The sequence below is a fragment of the Phaseolus vulgaris genome, chromosome 11, assembly GCF_000499845.2.
Source record: "Phaseolus vulgaris cultivar G19833 chromosome 11, P. vulgaris v2.0, whole genome shotgun sequence".
Lineage (NCBI taxonomy): Eukaryota > Viridiplantae > Streptophyta > Magnoliopsida > Fabales > Fabaceae > Phaseolus > Phaseolus vulgaris.
Window position 1 is genome coordinate 23,312,346 of NC_023749.2, and position 20,816 is coordinate 23,333,161.

The 20,816-nt window shown below is 50.2% G+C and overlaps 1 protein-coding gene across 1 annotated transcript; it reads left to right on the forward strand.

Annotated features, from left to right (window-relative positions):
• The first annotated feature begins 18,644 nt into the window (after positions 1–18,644).
• LOC137837175 (uncharacterized) lies at positions 18,645–19,364 on the forward strand. The gene has a single exon (XM_068646067.1). The coding sequence runs from the start codon at positions 18,645–18,647 to the stop codon at positions 19,362–19,364; it is 720 nt and encodes a 239-aa protein (XP_068502168.1).
• Positions 19,365–20,816: the final 1,452 nt, after the last annotated feature.

The window sequence follows — 20,816 nt, forward strand, 5'->3', positions numbered from 1 at the left end:
CGTATCGTCCACGGGGTGTCTCTAACACCGAAACGGTCCTTTCCTTGATCCTTAACGCCTGGCGCCCACGCCTAAGGAGAGGCCTGCAACAGCAGCGTCGTATCGTCCCCGGGTGTCTAAAACGCCGAGTGCTCTGGGGGGGGGGGTCGTTCCCTCCATGGTCTTTCCTTCCCATAGGTATCGGGGAACACCCTGCCAGCGATTCGCTGGCGTTTGGCGGTCTTGTCTCCCTCCACAGTCTTTCCTACCTGTGGGTATCGGGGAGGCGACGCCAGTAACTAACTTTGCCCTCTTCGATTTCGTCTCCCTCCACAGTCTTTCCTACCTGTGGGTATCGGGGAGGCGACCCTGCTGATATTTTGGTTGGCGACGCCCGCGACGTCTCACGCTGGCGTCGCCCTTTGCGTCCTTTCAGGCGATGCCTCGGGCGTTATCTTTACCTTGACATTGACTTTGACCTTGGTCGACGCTTGAGGACAACGAAGAGCTCAAGGTTTTGCCCGTGCCGTCCACGTGGCGCTTCTTGTATGGCTGATGGGACGTTCAGTCATTCGACTTGATCCTGACTCCTACTGTGCCCCTGACCCACTTTCGACGGCGCATCGTACCACCGGGCATTCTGTCGATACGACGTGTTCTGAGTTTAACCAGGGATGCCAGGGCCATCCTTCCATCTTCTGCCACGTGGCTCGATCGTGCGGTGCATCCATTCGTGTCGTTTAATGCTCTAATTGCACTACTTCTACCTGCGTCGTTTGACGCCCTAACCGCTTTATTTAACTCTTCAAACTCTGAAACTATTCTCATCATTCTTGCACTCTTTGTAACCTACTTACACTCTCTCTTCTTGCACCTTTTCCTCTCTTGCACCCTTTCTCCTCTCGCGAAGGGTTCTTTCAGTGTTCGCTCCCACCATCGTTCGACTCTTGCGTTACCGGCGGGTCATACGTTGTCGACAATCCCTGATCTGCTCAAAGAATGTCCTCTCATGCTACTTCCCCAAGGGTCAATCCCAAGGACCTGTACCCTTGGGCTTCGAGTGAGCTTCTTGACGAATGCTCATGATTACTCGCCACCAGGGCCATAAGGGAACACAAAGGAGACTCATGCTCCTATGATCACCGCGCCTTCGCTAGGAGGCATGATGACGACATTGCTGTGCTCCCTTGCACTCTAGGGGAGCCAATATGTGGAGACGAACGGGCCAACGAAGGGGTCCCCTTCTTCTACTTTTACCAGGTGGTTTTCAAGACCATCGGCGTGCGCCTGCCCTTCTCCCGGTTCGAGAAGGAACTGCTGACGGAGATCAATGCCGCTCCGGCCCAGTTATACCCCAACAGCTGGGCCTTCGTCAAAGCCTTTGACATCCTCTTCGGGTTTCTGGGTTGTGCGCCCTCGGTGGACCTCTTTCTTCACTTCTTTGAGGTGAAGAGGCAAAGGCACAACCTCTGGGTAACTCTCAGCAACGTTCCTGGAAGAGTTCTCCTAACACCCTTCCAAAACTCATTCATCGGGTGGAAAGGCCGGTTCTTCAAGATCTGCTGCACTGACCTCGTTCCCAACGCCCTGGATGGTTTTCCACTGTACTGGGTGAGGGAGGCGAGGGTTCTCAAAACCAAACCCTTCAAGAAGATGGCTCCGAATGACCAGGTGGCTTGCCGGATTCTTGCTGAGGCGGGAAGTTTTGACTCCGCCACCTTGATTAGTTTGGAGTTCAACGCTGGGACTCTCGAAAAGTACATATGTATGAGTCACTGCCCTAACAACTTCGGCCTTTATTGCTTTCTATCTGTGCATGTCTTGCTTCATGGTGTCTCTGACACATTTATCTCCCTTGGTGCAGGTTCGAAAATAAACCAAGAGAGGAGGGCACGACTTACTCGAGCTCTGCGGGCTGGGATCAGGGCTTCGTCTTCCTCCAGTGCTGACTCCGATGGCCAATGAGAAGTGGCTCTTTTGTGTTTTGCATGAGTTGTAATATTTGCCCTAACCGCATTACGCCCATTTGTATCGAACATTGTTTGTAACATCAACTTTCCTATACCATACTTGATTTTTTGCAACGCCGCTTTACTTCGCATACGTTTCGTATATTGTGCGCTTTTCCTTCTTCACGTTCTTCAACAACGCCTGTACTCAGGCGACACCTTCTTTCTTGGCGACGCCTTTCTTCTTGGCGACACCTTCTCTCTTGGCGACGCCTTCACCTAGGCGACGCCTTTCTTCTTGGCGACACCTTCTCTCTTGGCGACGCCTTCACCGAGGCGACGCCTTTCTTCTTGGCGACACCTGCTCTCTTGGCGACGCCTTCACCTAGGTGACGCCTTCTCTCGGCGACGCCTTGACTTGGCGACGCCTCACACTGCTTCAAACGGAAAAAGTAAAGGCTGAAAACCAAGGCACGGCTTTTTCTCAGACTTGTTTTTTCTTTTATTTGGGTGACCTCATTAAAAAACCCCCGAGAAGGAAAAAGAGTGTCCCCTTCAACTAAATTGTTACATGACTGCTTACATAAGTCAACTAAAATAAAATTTTAAGTTGGCTGCATTCCAGCTGCGTGGGATGGGACCCCCCTCCAAGGTCTCTAGGTTGTACGAACCGTTGCCCTTAGCCTCGGTAATTCTGAAGGGTCCGGTCCACTTGGGAGACAGCTTATTCTCCAGCTCGTACGGATGAGCCTTCCTCATAACCAGGTCGCCAATCTGAAACTGCCGCGGCTTTACCTTAGAGCTATATTGTCGCTCTACTCTTCTCTTCACTGCTTCGGCCTTTATTCTGGCTTCCTCCCTGGCTTCGTCCAGTAGGTCTAGGTTCACCCGCCTTTCTTCGTTGGATTCTTCCGCCACGAAGTTTTGGAAACGTGGCGAGCTTTCGTGAATCTCAACTGGGATCATCGCGTCCGACCCATACACCAAGCTGAAAGGCGTCTCCATGGTGGAAGATTGGGGCGTGGTGTGGTATGCCCACACGATCCTTGGCACCTCCTCCGCCCATGCTCCTTTGGCCTTTTCCAGCCTTCTCTTTAGCCCTCTCAGCAAAACTCTGTTTGCCGACTCTACCTGCCCATTAGTCTGGGGGTGTTCAACTGATGCGAACACCTGCTTGATGCCTACTTCAGCACATAGGTTTCTCAACTGTTGACTGGCGAATTGGGTTCCGTTATCGGATATCAGTCGCCTAGGTACGCCAAAGCGGCACACAATGTTCTTCCACACAAAATGCTGGACCTTGTGCGCGGTGATCTGTGCCACGGGCTCTGCCTCTATCCATTTGGTGAAGTATTCGATGGCAACGATCAAATACTTCATCTGCCTGATTGCCAGTGGGAACGGGCCCAGGATGTCGATTCCCCATGTATGGAAAGGCCACGGGCTGTATATGGATCGCAATTCTTCTGGCGGCGCCTTGTGCCAGTCGGCGTGCTTTTGGCATTGCCTGCAGCGCTGGGCGTGTCGCGCGCAATCTTCTTTTACTGTTGGCCAGAAGAAGCCTGCGCGTATCACCTTGGAGGCTAAAGACCTTCCCCCTACGTGGCTCCCGCAAATGCCTTCGTGGAGCTCCGCCATTATCCTGGTACACTCGTCGCCACTTACACACGTTAGGATAAGGTGTGCGAACCCGTGTCTGAACAACACCCCATCCACCAGAGTATATCTTGCGGCATTTCTTTTGACTTTCTTACCCTCTTCCGGCTCCACTGGGAGAGTCCCATCCGCCAGATACCGTTTGTATGGCGTCATCCAGGTGTCTCCCTCAGTTAGGACACATACCTGCATTTGCCTTTCTTCTTCAGGCGTGTCCGCGTATGTGCTGATGTGGGGCGTCTTCAGCGTATCTTGGGTTAGAGAACGATGATTCCTTGGACTCTCTATTGATGTACAGATCTGGAGGACATTCACCCTGTTATCTTCCACGAACTTACGCGGAGCTTTGAGCGTCTTCTGGATCACTGTCCTCTGCCTACCCCTTTGCCTGAGCTGGCCAGCTTGGCAAGCAGGTCGGCTCTGGCATTCTGCTCCCTTGGGACATGTATCAGCTCAAGAGCGTTAAATGCTCCCTTCAATAGCTGGACGTATCTTAAATACGCCGCCATCTGTGGGTCCTTTGCCTGGAACTCACCCGACACCTGCCCTGTAATAAGCTGGGAATCGCTTTTCACCAGGAGGTTCTGCGCGCCCATCTCCTTGGCTAGGAGCATTCCTGCTATTAGGGCTTCATATTCTGCCTGATTGTTACTTGCCTTGAAGGCGAAGCGCAGGGCCTGCTCAATCAGCACGCCGTTGGGTCCCTCCAAGACTATTCCCGCACCACTCCCTTGCTGGTTGGAAGAGCCATCAACCGAGAGCAACCATTGCGAGTCCACCTCCACCTCCTGTTCCCCTCCGGGCGATAGTTCTGCTACAAAATCTGCATACACTTGCCCTTTGATGGATCCTCGAGGCTCGTATTGGATGTCGAATTCTGACAGCTCCACCGCCCAGCGTACCATCCTCCCAGCCACGTCAGGCTTCTGCAGCACCTTCTGTATAGGGAGGTTTGTCATCACTACCACCGTAAAGCTGTGGAAGTAATGACGGAGCCTCCTGACTGAAAATACCACCGCCAGCGCCGCCTTCTCCAACGCCTGGTATCTGGTTTCCGCGCCTTGTAAGGCCTTGCTTACAAAGTAAATGGGCTTTTGAATCTGGTCCTGCTCCTGGACCAGCACCGAGCTGATGGCTCGTTTCGTTATTGCGAAGTACAGCCGGAGGGGCACGCCTGTTACCGGTTTGCAGAGGACCGGTGGCGTCGCCAGGTATTCCTTCAACTTAACGAAAGCCGCTTCGCATTCGTAAGTCCATGCGAAACGACTATTTCTATTGAGGCACTGGAAATATGGGTGCCCCTTCTCTCCCCCGGCAGAGACAAACCTCGAGAGTGCGGCCATTCGCCCCGTCAGCTGCTGCACCTCCTTCACCGACGTCGGGCTTCGCATGGCGATGATCGCTGCGCATTTGTCGGGGTTCGCTTCTATCCCCCTCTCTGTGAGAATAAAACCCAAGAACTTACCGGCCTCTACCCCGAAGACACACTTCTCCGGGTTTAACTTGAGGCGGTACTTGCATATTGAGACGAACAACTCCTCCAGGTCCGCCATGTGTTGTGCCCTATTCTGCGACGCCACCACCATGTCGTCTACATAGGCGTACACATTCCTCCCGAGCATGGGCGCCAGGACCTTGTCCATTAACCTTTGGTATGTGGCGCCCGCGTTTTTCAGCCCAAATGGCATCACCTTATAGCAGTAACTGCAAGTCTCAGTCATGAATGCAGTCTTATCCTCATCTCTCGGGTGCATCTTGATCTGGTTGTACCCTGAGAAGGCGTCCAGGAAACTTAGCACCTTGCTGCTGGACGCACTATCCACCAAGGCGTCGATGCTGGGCAGCGGGTACGAGTCCTTTGGGCACGCCTTATTCAAGTCCGTGAAGTCCACGCACATCCTCCACTTTCCATTAGCCTTTTTCACCAAGACGACATTGGCCAGCCACTCAGGGCATTGAATCTCCCTGATGTGGCCAGCACTCAACAGCTTCTGCGTTTCGTCCTTCACCACCTGCTGTCGCTCCTCATTGAACTTTCTCCTTCTCTGGCGCACGGGGCGGACCGTGGCGTCCATGCTGAGGTGGTGACACAGGAAATCAGGGTCGATACCGGGCATGTCCGAAGCGGACCATGCGAAGGCATCCAGGTGGTGCGAAATCACTTCTGCCACCCCTTCCTGTTCTTTCGGGCTCAGCAAACTTCCTAACTTGAATGTCTTGCCGCCAATCTCCCTCTCTACGGCGTTGGCCGCCGATGGTTCCCTGCTGTCATCCTCGACGGGCGCCGCCTCTTCCACGGGCGCCGCGTCGTCAGGGCCTTCCTCCATGTGTGCATCTGTTTCTGACGTCGCCCCCGCGGGTGCGGCCTTGCTAGGCGTCGGCACAGCGGGTGTCGCCTCAATCATCGTCGTATCTGCACACGACGGTCGTTCGTACACCATGAACACGCCTCTCTTCGTTTTCAGGCTGTTCTCATAGCATTTTCTTGCTTCCTCCTGATCTGACTTGATAACTATCACCTTGCCACTGAGGTCAGGAAGCTTCATCTTCATGTGGCGTGTGGAGGCCACTGCGTTCAACCGGTTCAACGCCGGCCTGCCCAACAAGATGTTGTAAGCGGAGCTGGCATTCACGACCAAGTACCGGATACTTTCGGTACGCGAGGCCTCTCCGTCCGTGAACGTAGTCCTCAATTCCAGGTAGCCTCGAACTTCCACCTGGTTGTCCGCAAACCCATACAAGCACCCAGTGTAGGGCCTCAGTAGGTCGGGGGATAATCGCAACTTATTGAATGTCGACCAGAACATGACGTCTGCTGAACTCCCCTGGTCGACAAGTACTCTGTGCACCTTTCTCCCCGTCGTGACAACTGAGATGACCACGGGGTCATTGTCGTGCGGCACCACGTCTCTGAGGTCCCCTCTCGTGAATACGATGCCTGACTCCCACGGCGCAGCCGAGAGTCTTTCTTCGATCGAGTTAACCCCCCTCGCGTATTTCTTCCGCTGGAAGGCGGTGGGACCTCCGCCGGAAAATCCTCCAGCTATGGTATGGACCTCGCCGAGAACCGGCGTCTCGTGTGCTTGTTCTTCCACTGGCGGCGGCAAAGTGGCGGTCGTTGGGGATTCCGCGACATAATCCTTCAAAAACCCGGTTCTCACCAGCTCATCCAGTTGGTATCCCAACGAAAGGCAGTTATCAATGTGGTGACCGAAAGCCTCGTGGAACTCGCACCAAGAGTCTTTCCGAGGCCCCAACACCTTATCGGACTTCGCTGGTCGCCTCAATCTCTCAGCTATATTGGGCACAGCGATCAGGTCCTTCAATTCCACCACAAAATTGTATCTCGCCGGCCTCGTTCTTTCTCTTGCCGGGCGATCGCCTCCTGCTGAAGCCCGGGGCTGGGGCAAGAGTTGTAGCAAGAGTGCAGACGATTCAAAGAATTACAAGTTTATACAAAGAAGGTTAAACCAAGTATAAAAGAATGGGCTGATGATCGAGGGTGGCGGCTCAGTCGTCTATCTCCAGAGGCACGACCTTTCCATCAACAATGTGGTGAGTGGAATCGCAGCTGGAAATGACGATCCCCGGGTTCATGCAGACTGCTTGGGCCAGAGCTTCCTGGAATCCCTCCTCGAAAGTGCCCGCCATGTCCTGGATGAGGGCCTTTTTGTCCTTCTCTAGCTCCTCAATGGCGGCGTCCCCAGAAGCTACCTGCTTATCCAAAGCCTCCTTTTCCACACGAAGCCGACTGACCTCGACCTGTAGTTTGTCGTAGTCAACCTGGAGAAGGCCCATAGCTTTGGCCTGGGTAGCCATTTCCCCCTCCATCCGCTCCATCTCGTCCGCCTGCTCACAGCAACGGTCCTTCAAGTCTTTTTGAACTTCTGCGTCAGCTTCGACCAAGTCTTGAAGGCCCGTTAACTGAAATTGGAGGGCGACTTCCCGAGTATAAAAGTCAGCCTGGAACCGCATCGCCTCTGCCAGTTGCTTTTCAGCCTTTTCCTTAGCCTCTTGAGCCTGCTTCAGAGTGCTTTGGTAGGCCTTGTTTTGGCATTCCAAGGTTTTCTTTTCCTCCTCCAGGGCAGTTACCCTTGTCTCCAAGGCCTGGAGGGTTTGAGCCTGTAGAACAGCATTTCTGGCCTGGGCGCGCCATTCAAGGGCCACCGCCAGGAAGGCCCCCAAGTAGAAAGGCATGCCCTCCTTCCTGTCGGTGCCCTCTAGCATAGTTCCGCCACTGAAGTCCCTCATCAGATGCATGATTGGAGGAGGGATGGCGATGAGATCGGGGGCGGCAGCGACGGGAGCAGGGGAAGCAGAGACTTCTGCCGGTGGCGGAGGCGGGGCAGATTCGGCGCCCTCGCCCCCTTCCTCTTGGACGGTTGTGGGGGGAAGTGAGGTCGCACTTGGAGGATTATCCAGGAAGGAGTTCCCTCCCTGGGGCGACACCTCTGGCAGAAGGGGAACCCGCGCAGATTTCCTCCTCTTGAAGACTAGCCCACCATCAGAGTCTTCGTCATCGGAGAGAATCTCCAACACCCTCTTCCCTTTGTCAAGGGGGTTTGGAGCTGGCGATGAGGCCACAGCTAATGGGACTGCGGCGAGGGTTGGAGGCGAGTTGGGCGTCTGAAGCAGTTGGGGGCTATGTGGAGAGGACGGAGTTGAGCCTAGGGGGCTTCGGTGGCGATCGGTGGTGGCGGTGGCAGAGTTGGTGGGGGGATCAGATCAGCAGCAGGGGCGGAGGAGGCGCCCGCTTTGGCAGCACGAGCCTCCTTCATCGCTTTCGCCAGCATCATCCTTTTGGAGGCGTCCATCACCGATCCTACATCAAAATAGACCAAGCAGCAGAAATCAAGGCCAAAGCAACTATACAAAATTACAAAGCGCATGGATGTGTGAGATGCAAGCGACATGGCACCATGGAAAACGGGGGGAAGGGGCTGTGGGAACAAGCATCCGGTGGCAAGGTGTTCACAGAAAAAGGGATGAGGGGAGAGTCTCCTTACCAAAGTATGTTGTCAGGGCGTGAGCATTGTATTCGCTAGCAACAAGCTTCAATGTATCAAAAACGATTCCCAGCCCAGCCAAGGCTTTGCTTACCTCCCTGTCAGCAGGAGATAGCTCTTCCAGGGCTTTGGCCCTAAGCAGCTTAGGGCGCTCCGTCCAATAAAGGGGGAAGCCGTCCAAGGTTGTGGGGTCGTGCTTGGCGCTGCACACTCTAAAGAATTTCCCCTTCCAGTTTTTGTAAGAGTTTTGGAAGAGGGAGAGGAGGATTCTGCCCGCGATCCCGGAAAAGCTTACCCAGAAGCTTTTCCCCTGCTTTTTCACTTCAAAGAAATGCAGGAAAACGTCTACGGAAGGAAGGATGCCCAGGTGTCCGCAAGGAATTTGAAAACCCCTTACAAATGCCCAGCTGTTGGGGTGGAGCTGGGCGGGGGCGGTATTAATTTCGGTGAGGAGTTCTCTTTCAAAGGGGGTGAGTGGGAGACGCACTCCTACGCGTTTGAACACTGTCTGGTACATAAAGAAGAAGGGTTTCCCCTTTCTAGGTCTGTCGTCCAAACAGACAGGTTCCCCAGGCCTGCCGGGACGGACGGATATGTTGGCGTCGTGAGTGCGGCAAAAAGCGTTAAAGTTGTACAAATGGGTATCCCCACGATGAGCTTCGAGGTCCTGGAAGGTAGTTAGGCTGGTACACTCGTTCAGGAGCTCGTCGGGGGCCCATGGGTAGAAGGCTTTGTAGATGGACTTGGGGGTCTTGGGGGAGGAATCAGACTCCGCATTTGTGCGGGTCATGGTGTGAATAAATAGCTGGAGAAAGAAGAAGGAAAAAGGTTTTTAACAAAGTGATGCCAAGACAGAAAAAGGGGTGAACCCCAGGAAACACTACCCACGCGAGAAAACCCAGAAAGAAAGAGAAGGGAACAGAGAAGGAAGGAGAAGCGGAAGAACGCAATAATACATAAATGTCAACAGTCCCAGGCAGTTCAATAAATCATGCAATGCGACGAAGGGGAAGAGTCGTGGATATGCGAAAATCATACCTTTGCTGTCAGAGTGAAGGCGGAAGAAGAGCACAGGAGGGAGAGAACAGCAATTGCAGAGAAAAGGGGTTGAAGGCGATGAACAGTGCGGAGATGCAGAGGGAATGAATGTAACAGTGGGGTGAGCGCGGGGTTTGGGGGTAACTTGAACGTTACATTTGCAACCCAAGAGGCGCTAACTAGGAGCCGTGAGATCGTGCCACGTGTCAAAGGATCAATCGCCCAGGGGAAACACAAGGGTCTCTAGAGGCTGGCCGTACGATGGGCTACGTGGCGCGCGATCAAGGGTGGCCCTAAAAGGTGTTATTTTCCCCGTTTCAGAGGATGTCCAATCAGTCATTAAGAGCGCTCCTATGGTTCAGAGAGTGTCACGTCAATAACTCGAGAATTGTTGAGTCAGCAGGGAGTAACACGTCATCGGGGTGGCACGTGGACGGTGTGGGCGAGGCCTTAGTCTTTACGCTGAAGACTAGTCTTCGGCTTAAGACTGTGGGGCTTGTGTACCGTCCCGTATCCGGGCGTTGACTAAGTCAAGGTCAAAGTCAACACCAGGAGTCAAAGTCGACATTTGGCGTTGCCTAGGTAAAGAGACGCCAAGTGCCAGCGTCGTCAAGAAGAGGCGTCGCCAAGGCAAGGCGTCGCCTAGGTGAAGGCGTCGCCCAACCAGGGCGTCGCCAGATCAAACATTACTAAAGCAAGGCAATCACAGTGTGGTTCCCCGAGACCCATGGGTAGGAAAGACCATGGAAGGAGCGACGCCGTGGGAAGGCCTCAGGTTCCGATGATCCGGGAGAGTGATAGAGAGAAGAGAAAGGTGGCTTCAAGGCCATAGTAACAACACCAGTGTAGGGCAGCCTGACTCGTGAAGTACCCCTGCCGCCCCAGGACGCCTTTGGGACAGACACGCCTCAAGAGGAAGGTCACGTCCAGGGTAGCCGGGTGCAGGGTACGAGAGGAAGGCAGATACGCTCTCAAAGTGAGTGACTAGATAATTGGGGGCATGAGTTGGCACCCAAGAAGTCACCCCTTGCGCAGTAGCACTCCCAGGCAGGAGGACTCACACGTAGAGACGTCCCCAGATGGGCAGAAACGCCCCCAGACGGGGTCATGGCGTCGTGAGGCCCTCCACGTGTACGACAGCCAGGTCAGAATAGAAACACCTTTTAGTCAGTCACCAGGTAATTAAAGCCATTCAATACAGTTTCCGTTTCGAGCATTCAGGTACTGTAATGGCTCCCAAGCGTTTCAACGTCTTAAATGCGCTACGTTTTCTAATTAGACGCCTTAATTGAGCGCGTTACGTTTGTGATTAAAAGCGCTTTAAGGCGCTTTAAATGCTTGGGTAGTTTAAATAGCGCCGGGAATGTTGGGAACGAGGTTGGACGTTTTGGAAAATTTTCCCAGAATACACTCCAGTTGCTTGCTCGAAGTCGTGAGGCTACGCACAAGGGACTGGAAGAGAGGTTGTTTGCCAGAGCGAGAATATACACACAATACACAGTTCTTTTTACCACCTTCAGAGGCCATACGCGGTGCTCAGATACGGAGGTGCCCAGTTTTGGTGTTTCTTGCTGGCTGACTTGAGCGTCGGAGTGCAAACGGCCGCTAGGGCGCCCTTTTGTCTTCTTTTTGCAGGGATCCATAGGTAACCAGTGGGAAGGAGTCCCTAGCTGACGGTTGAGGTCGCGCACGAAGACGTCCCAGTCCCTTTTGTCAACCGGACTAAGAGTGCTTTTGCTTTGACATATTTCATTTGAGAGTTACAAGACCTCAAGAGCAGATTGGTTGAGGGAAGTATTCTTTCTTAGAGTGACTTGAGTGACTTTTAATTTTCAGTACCTCACTATAATTGTTCTATTTGCTAACCTTGTTTTTTCTTAATATTGTTTGCTATTGTGTTTGCTGTTTTCTTTGTCCAATGGATACATATTCAAGTGCTGAATCTTCCAAACCACATTATACTCATAAAGCTTATGTTTTTAATGAGTTAAAAGAAGCAAAACGAGCCCTTGCTCTCAAAGGTGAAGCTATGCAAAAGTTAGAAGAAAGATTAGCAATCAAAGATGATGTTATGCAACGGTTGGAAGAATGATTAGCAAAAGTTGAATTGAAGCAAGAAAGATCTTCACATTCCATTCATGGAAGACATCATTCTCCTAGGAATTCTTCCAAGGATTCTTCCAATGCTCACGGCCATGGAGAAGATTATAGAAGAAGGAGGCATCATCATCATTCTCATGGAGAAAGCCATCACCGTGAACAAAGACATCACCAAAAAGCAAAGCCTCAACTTCCTTTTGTAAAAGTACCTAGCTTTAGTGGTGATAGTGATCCAAATGTGTTTTAGATTGGGAGGCTAAATGTGAACAAATTTTTGAAGCCTATGAGGTCCATGAAGACCAAAAGGTGAAAGTAGCCTATTTAGAATTCATAGATTATGCCATGAATTAGTGTCATAACATTGTAATGGACATTGGATATAACAAGAGACCTCTTGTGGTCTCTTGGAACGATTTGAAAGAGTGTATGCGCCTTAGATTCGTGCCACCACACTTTAGGAAAGACCTATTGTTGAAGCTCCAACGGTTTCAACAAGGCACACTAAGTGTGGATGCTTATTTTAAGGAGTTAGAAATGCTTTTACTTAAAGTAAACATGGAAGAGAGTGAGGAAGCTATGATAGCTAGGTTTGTGAGTGGCCTAAGAAGGGATATTCAAGATGTTGTTGAACTTCAAGAGTATTCATCTTTGGGATCTTTGGTTCACCTTGCAATGAAGGTTGAATCCCAAATTGCAAAGAAAAATGTTTTCAAAAACTCTCCCAATGATGGCTACTACAACAACTCTTGGAAAAATAAAAAACCTTTTCCAAACCTTCCTTCTAAAGATTCTTCTTTCAACCCTAAGGAGTCTAAGCCTTCTACTTCTACTCATATATCACCAATCAAATCGTCCAATAAAAAATGTTTTAAATGCTTAGGATATGGTCACATAGCTTTTAATTGCCCTTCTAAAAGGAATATGTTTGTGCATAATGGGGTAGTAGTTAGTGAGCATGATTCCGATTCATCTAGGCATTCTTCACCTTCTAAACCATCAAGTGAGATTGAGAGCGAAAGTCCTTGTGAAGGTGACTTATTGATGATTAGGCGAATGTTGGGAACAATTCCAAAATCTTTGGATGATACCCAAAGAGAAAATATTTTTCACACTCGTTGTCTTATCACCAACAAGTTATGTTCCTTGATAATTGATGGGGGTAGTTGCACTAATGTGGCTAGTACAAGAGTTGTGAAGAAGTTAGCCTTACCCACTATCTCTCATACCAAGCCTTATAAATTGCAATGGCTTAGTACCAAAGGTGAAATCATGGTTAACAAACAAGTTCTCATTAACTTTGCAATAGGAAAGTATAAAGATGAGGTTTTTGTTAAACCAAGTGGTGTTCAAGCTTTGAAGAATCCAAACCCTTTGAAGGATGTTGAAGGCTTGGCTGTGCTTGCTGTTGCTGAGTTGTCCTAAATAGGATCTGGGGTAGTTTGAGTTTTGTAATCCACTCTTTGATTGAATCCAAAGCATAGACATTCTCAATCTTTTAAAAAGAAAAGTGTTTTTCAAACTAAGTGAAAAACAACCGATTGTTTTGTCGAAACAACCGATTATTTTATACTTAGATGTTTTTAGAAAAGATTGAAAACTGTTTTTGAAATGGTTGAACTGTTAAAACCAAAACAACCGATTGATTCGAGGAAACAACCGCTTGTTTGTTTTGGTACCATAACAAAAAAATGGTTTTTGCTTTGACTTAGCTTTAAATGTTTTAACTGATTACGCTCCAGTCTTTAATGCTTTGACCAATCTTTTAAATGCAATAAATAAGTTTGTTAAGATTTGATAACAAACAATATCTTTGAATATATTCAGAAAAACAGATTTGAGTAATAAGTGTTCCTGCCGGTTGACCTAGCGCAAGAGCGTTGCCTTGTCATGATCTTCCTCACCAGTTTGACACCATGTGCCCTTCAAGTCCACACCAAGGATGGTCTCTCTGAGAACCTGAAAACACAAGATGGCGCCTCTGTGGCCGGTGGCGCTCCGACGCTCAAGTCAGTAACAAGAACACCCAAAAACTTAGAGAAAACTGTGCTTTGTGGAACCGTACTAAAGTGCACTCAACCCTAGCAAATCAGCCGTAGTGAAAACGTACCTCTGCAAATTCTGTTAAGTTTACCTTTATAGCTAGGTTTTTTCTCTCTCTAGGCAGTTACGCTTGGGACACGTGGCTCGCATCTAACCCTGCACGTGTCGCCATCTAGGCTGGGGTAGCAGGTAGCACCCAACCCTACACGCGTCATCATCTGAGCTAAGGTAACTTGAGCGTCATTTCTATATTGTATCCAACCCTACACGTGTCGTCATCCGGGTTGGAGTGACAGGTAGGTTCCAACCCTACACGTGTCGTCATCTGGGTTGAGGTAACTTGAATATTATCTCCGTGTAGTGACCAGCCGCGACCAAGTCTCCTATTCGAGGAGTAATTCCTAGCACGTACTACGCTGTGAAACACCACATGACAAGGCGAGCAACGGATGCAACAAAGTGCATCATCTCTGTTATATCGCTTGTCGTGAGTGCCACCCTTCTTATTTCTACGCCATACATGTCCTAGCTGGGGAAACCTTGCCAGCAACGAATGTCCACTCTGGGAGTCCTGTCGCCGATGAGCAGGGTGTTCCCCCCAGCTTACCCGACCTTCATGCCCCACGTTGGCGCAACAACCATCTTACTGAATTTACTTGCTTGAAACTACCCTTTTGTGCTTCCAACAACTTTAACTAAGTTTACCGGGAGATTCGGCGATGTGCCCCCTTGCGGCGATGTCAGACCACCCGATCCTCCATTGTCTAATACGTTGATGTCATATAATCCCGGCGACAACCGACTATGCACATTGCAGCACGTCACTTCCACGGGTCGACGACTATGCTCACTTCTGAATCATTCGTCTCTCTCTTGTCCACGTGCTCTGCCGAACACGCCCCACATGGTCATGTGCCAGACACGTCATCACACCCGATGACCTGGTCGGTACAATAAGATTTGAACACAAGTTTTTGAGTTTTTCAAAGAGTTGAGATTACTTAGAGATTGAGATTGATGAAAGAGTGTGAGATATGATTTCTGCTTGTATTGATTTCAGATTTACTTCTGTAACACGTGTAATCCTTGTATTCTGTTGAACAAGTTTATTTGTGTGTTTGCTGAGAAGTGTTGTGTGTTCTTGAGGGGATCAAGATCAACATTCTTAGTGTTGGTGTATTGGCCAAGAAAAGTGTGTGTCTTGAGGGGATCAAGGTCACTTTCTTGGTTGTGTTGTAAGTGATCTAGGTTTGATTGCTATGTGGAATTCCTCAGGGGTTTCTGAGAAGACTGGATGTAGCTCTGGGTTTAGAGTGAACCAGTATAAACATCTGTGTGCATTCTCTCTATCCTTAACTCTTTAAATTCAGTTTTGATATTTGTTTACTGGTATAAACAACCGATTGTTTTACTAGTCCTGTGCTTTTAGCTTTGTGTTTTGAAAAACTGATCTCTCAATCAAGGTTTTCTCGAAGTAATTTCTGATCCTGCCGGTTGACTCAAGTGCAAGAGTCTTGCCACGTCAAAGGTATCTCCCTCTGGATCGGCTTTGCACCACGCTAGCTTCCGTCCTTCACACCTCGATTCTCCTCAAGAACCTGAAAAAGACAGAGTGGCGCTGCTGCGGCCGATCGCGCTCCGACGCTCAAGTCAGTGACGGAATCACCAAAAATCTAAGAGAGAAAAGCTAAAACTCAAGGAACCGTGCAAAATCTCTCTCAGCGTACTCAAGTGTTCTCAAAGCGTAAAGAAGTGTTCTAAACGCGCGTACCTCAGAATCTGTTAAGAGTTCCTTATATACCTGAGCATTTTCTCTCTCCTGACGGTTACACCTCCGGACACGTGGCTCGCATCCAGCTGTACACGTGTCACCATCTGGAGCGTCTTCTACTTGAGCGTCACTCCTACTCTTCAGGCTGTTCGACTAAGTTACCCATGCAAGGAGTAACTCGGTGCATAGCTGCCTTAGAGCGCGATCTTTTCTAGTGGCGAGCACGGGGTGTCACCATGTACACCTTCTCTGTGGTCTCGCCTGCCGCTATCACGATCTGTTTTACTTGCTCATCGTGCATGTTCTGGTAAACTATTCCCTTACCTCAACCTCTGGCTAGGGAATGATCATCTGATAACTTCATCCTTTGTACTCGTACCCTTTGAAGACCTTGAACAAGCCTTCCTGATCTTTCGGCGATGTCCCCCCTTCTGCGATCTCTAACCACTTGGTCGCCTAAACCTACATACGACGACTATGACACAAGCCTGGTGACCGCCGGTTAGATATGCTAGAGATCGGAGAACGCCAACTTAACTATTGGCGACTACACAGACTTCCCGATGTACTTCCCTTCTGTCAGCCAGGTGTTCCGCTCAACATGCCTATATTATCGCTTGCTGCCACGTCATCACTCCCGACTACCTGGTCAGTATACAAGCCCCCCAGTCTTAAGCGGAGACTTGTCCAGCGAAAAGACTAAGAAGTCACGTCACCGTCGATCTTTCTGACGCTCCACCAAACCCCCTTTTTTAATCGCTCGACATGTGGCATCATCAACGGTTGCCTTCAGCTGTCGTTTGCGCTTCCGAAAACGTTCAAAAAAACCCTTAAACCCTAAACCCCTTGCGCTTCCACTGTTCCATCATCTTTCTGCACTCTCAAACGTTCTAAGTTTTTTCTCTGCGAACCACGAAGCTCCTCAACTCTCTCAATCTCCAACTCTCTTCAACGCTCATCCGATCACAAAAAGGTACCCCTTTTACTTCTTCTGTTGATATTTGCTGCATTTTAACCGATTCGCATCATCCATTATCTGTCTGGAGCATACGTTGTGGGCTGTTTTTTCCTTTTCTCCTTTTCTCGTAACCTAAAGCTTCGTTCTTCGTAACGTTCATCCCAGCGAACCCTTTTTCGCTCATCCTGTCTTCTTCGTCCTCAATCGAGTCGTCTCTGTTGTCCTCATTTCATCCCTTTCTCTTTCCTTTGCAGTTCCTGCGATGGTTCACACGAAGTCCACCGCGAACCCTCCTTCTTCGTCGCGAAACCCTCCACCCCAAGCGCGTAGGGTTGCTCCTGGGGCAAATCCTCCACCAGCGCGCAATCCACCACGAGCCTCTGATGCTCCTTCTAACCAGGCTGAGAGGCCTGCTTCTTCTCACGCCAATCCCGCTCAGGCAACTCCGCCAGTCGCCGGAGGAGCCTCTCTACCTCCAAAAGATTACAAGGAACTCTACCCTTGGGCCACCCCAATCTTGTTAAAAGAGACTTCTTCAATAAACACGGAGTTGGGCGTGCTCCGACTAAGGAAAGGAGACCAGTCCGACCTCTCCTTCCACAAGGAACATGATAGCAAGGTGGCCGTGCTGCCCTGCTTCCCGGGTGAGCCGATCTGCGCGGACGACAAAGGGAACAACGGCGAGTTGTTCTGCTTCCTCTACGCCACCTTCTTCAAGAAAGTGAAGCTCAGACTTCCCTTTACTCGCTTCGAGAGAGAGCTGCTAACCGAGCTCGATATCGCCCCCGCCCAGCTTCATCCCAACAACTGGGCGTTTATAGGGGCGTTCCAAATCATCTGCGCACACCTGAGGCTGGCTGTAGTAGATGTCTTTCTTTTCCTGAGGCTAAGAATCCCGAAGATCGCCTCTGGATTAGCTTAAATGAGATTGCTGGGAGGTCAATCCTCTCAATCTTCCAGCAATCATACAAAGACTGGAAAGGAAAGTTCGTCAAGGTGCGCCCAAACGAGCAAGACCCCTCACTGCTCGACGGCTTCCCCTTGTACTGGGTACACAAGGGGAATAAAGATTCTAAAGAATGCTTCAGGAGGCCAAAGAGTCCCGACAATATGGGAGAGTTAGACAAGGATCTCTGCCTTTTCTGGAAAAGCGTAGTAGCTGCCAACATCACTTTCCCTACCGCCTCAATCATCTCCTTCGAGTTCTATGAGGGCCAACTTGAAGCTCACATAGGTTAGGCCTTACCTCAACACCTGGACTTTCGTTTTGTGTTGGAACTAACTTAGCGTTTCCACCACTCCCTCTTTGGCGTTCTGCTTGTTCTGTTTTGGCTTTGATCATTCATCCATGTGCTGTTTGCTTGTGCTATTTTTGTGTGCATATACTTGTATACCCTGTTTCTGCTTTGGGGCGTACTCATCTATTTTTCATCTTGTGCAGACTTCATGTTGGGAAAAGGGAAACTAGCAGAGCTGAGGGCGATCGCCCGATCTCACAAGCTGGCGGCGGGCTCCCAAACCGTGCCCAACTCGGTAGTGGAGATCGCCGTTGCTCAAGGCAGGACTCCTCCCCATGGTCCGACTCCTTCGGGGACACTACCCGCCCCACAAAGAAAGAAACTTGTCCTGAGGAAACCCAAGAGAAAAACTCCTCAGGTGGTACAGGAAGAAGAGGATGATGAGGCGACTGAGGATGGCCTTGTCACCAAAAGAACAAGGGTGGCTCCCTCTTCACCACCTGCACTCCCAACTCCAACACCGCCCTCACCTCCAGCTCCAACACAACCAGTCCAAGCAACACCCTTGGCTGCCGCACCCCCGTGGTTGAAAGCAGCGACCCCAATTTCATAGAGAACCCTCCAAGCGCCTCCACGCCGTTCATATATGCTGGAGAGGGTCCTCCTTCAACCACCTCTATCGCTGGGGCCGCACCAGGAGGAGATGAGGGTGCTCACAACTCTCCAATACTCATAACCGAATCTCCAACCTCACCACCACGCCAAGAAGCCCCCCTTGCTCTGCAAACTCAAGAGGGTGGTGGTGAGAGTCAGCACCAAGCTCCCCCAGCACCTCCTCCAGCAACAACCTCAAGCCTCCTATCTTCCGTCGACGAGGTCTTGGGGCCCTTCACAGCCAAGCTGAAGATGATGGCGGAGGATCTCCCTTCGATCGTATCGAAGGCTGTGAAGGACTCCCTCAAGAAGCTCCAAGAGGAGAACTCAGCGCTCCAAGAGTCAAACCGCCTGATAAGGATTGAGGCGGAAAAGCTTTCTTGCAACCTGATGGTGGCAGAGATCGATCATTCAAGGCTGGAGGACGCCATGGGCGCTGAGCTAAGGGGCGCGCGTAAGGAGGCCTCTGATCTGCGCCAAAAACTGCACCTCCAAGCCCAAGAGAAAATCGAGCTGGAGAGCAAGCTTGTACCTTACAGGCTCAAGGTGGCCAACTTGGACGCTGCAATGAAAGCAGACGCGACCAAGGTGGAAAACCTTGAAAAGAGGTCGGCAGATCGGGAGGTCCTCCTCGGGAAGGTCGAGAAGGAGAGGGACGACACCATGGCTGAGCTCGCCAAAGCTCGAGAGGAAAACACGAAGATTGCTGCAGAGCTGGCTCAAGCCCGGGATGAAGGCAAAAAGGCCGCTGAAGAACTTGCTCGGGCTCGTGAAGAAGCCGAAGAGCTGAAGAAACAAACCGACGAGCTGAAGAAACAAGCACAAGAGCTCGAGCAAAGTTCCGCCCAAGTCCTTGCTGCCGGGTTCGACGCCGCTTTGGAGCAAGTCTCATGCCAATACGCTGAGCTCGACCTCTCCATGGTATCAATCTGCAACGAGGTGGTGGATGGGAAGATCGTGCCCTCTGAAGACTAACTGCCTCCCTCCACCATCTTGGTTTTTGAAACTTGGCGCTCATCTTTGTTTGTAAAAACTTTATGTGTAACAGCTGTTTATGTATAAACTTGAACTGATACTGCTTTATATAACTTCTTCTGCTAAGATGTTGTTTTCTGATACTTGCCTTTGAATACTTCTTACTCTTACTCGCTGTGTGATTAACCAACATAACCGGTAGAACTTACTCAAATGAATCAACTCAGTGATACTCGGGCTTAACCGTTTACTCACTGCTTTGAACTTGAACAAACTGTTAATCTTATAACAATTCATCAGACTGTTAACTCGAAGTAAAACTTGAGTAACTATTAACTCTCAAACGATGACATTTAACACGACTTGCAAACTTAAGGCAATAAATTACTTACTAGGCAACAGGTTTTAACTTAAACTAGTATCACAATACAGTTTACTTGATCTGCCCAGCAAAGTGACTCTTATCCCTGTCATCGCCTAGAACTCTTCTGATTGCTGTAGGGTTCTGGCGATGTGAACTTTCTTTGCTTTCATAACTTGACTATTGTTCCCTCATCTGGGGGGTAGAGGCGCCTTTCGGATCCTTCTCCACCTCCCTGAGTTTCAGAACGATGAGCTGGATAGCGAGGTGTTCTCTTTGAACCTACCTTAGCCACCTTTCTAACTTCTTTCACCCTTCACGCCATACCTGAACTCGTTCAAGACGAGAAGGATTTTATCTGCCTTCACACCGCCTACAAGCGTGGAAGCCTTCTCTGGTCTTACTAAGTCAATATTGATGTTTCACTTAAAGGGGGAAAGGCGTTTTCCTTCCCTTCCCGCCGTTTAAGGTCACGAACACCCCTGACTTTTTAGTTCATCTTGCCTGAACTCACTCTAAGGTGAGAAGGACTTTTTCTCGCTTGAACTCGCTCAACGGCGAGAAGGACTTTATCTTGCCTGAACTCGCTCAAAGGCGAGAAGGACTTTCTCTGGCCTGAACTCACTCAACGGCGAGAAGGACTTTTTCTTGCCTGAACTCGCTCAAAGGCGAGAAGGACTTTCTCTTGCCTGAACTCGCTCAACGGCGAGAAGGACTTTTTCTGGTGCCTCAACTTGCCCAGGGTGTACATCTCCTCCCCCCTGGATGCACTGAGGACTTTTTCTCTTTCTCGCCTGCACTCGCTCGAGGGCGAGGAGGTCTTTTACTCTTTCTCGCCTGCACTCGCTCAAGGGCGAGGAGGTCTTTTACTCTTTCCTTGCCTCAAGACGCACGAGAGCGTTGAGGTCTTTAATCATCGCCGGTGCCTCCGATCGCCGAAAGATGATGAGGACTTTAAAACTTTAACTACTGCCGCCGGTCGCCGAAAGACGATCGGGACTTTAAACTTTTACTTAGAAAGCATGCAGCATATTTTTAAACTTGCCTTGAATCACGTACGAGTGATAAGGTCCTTTTTCTAAAACTTTCGA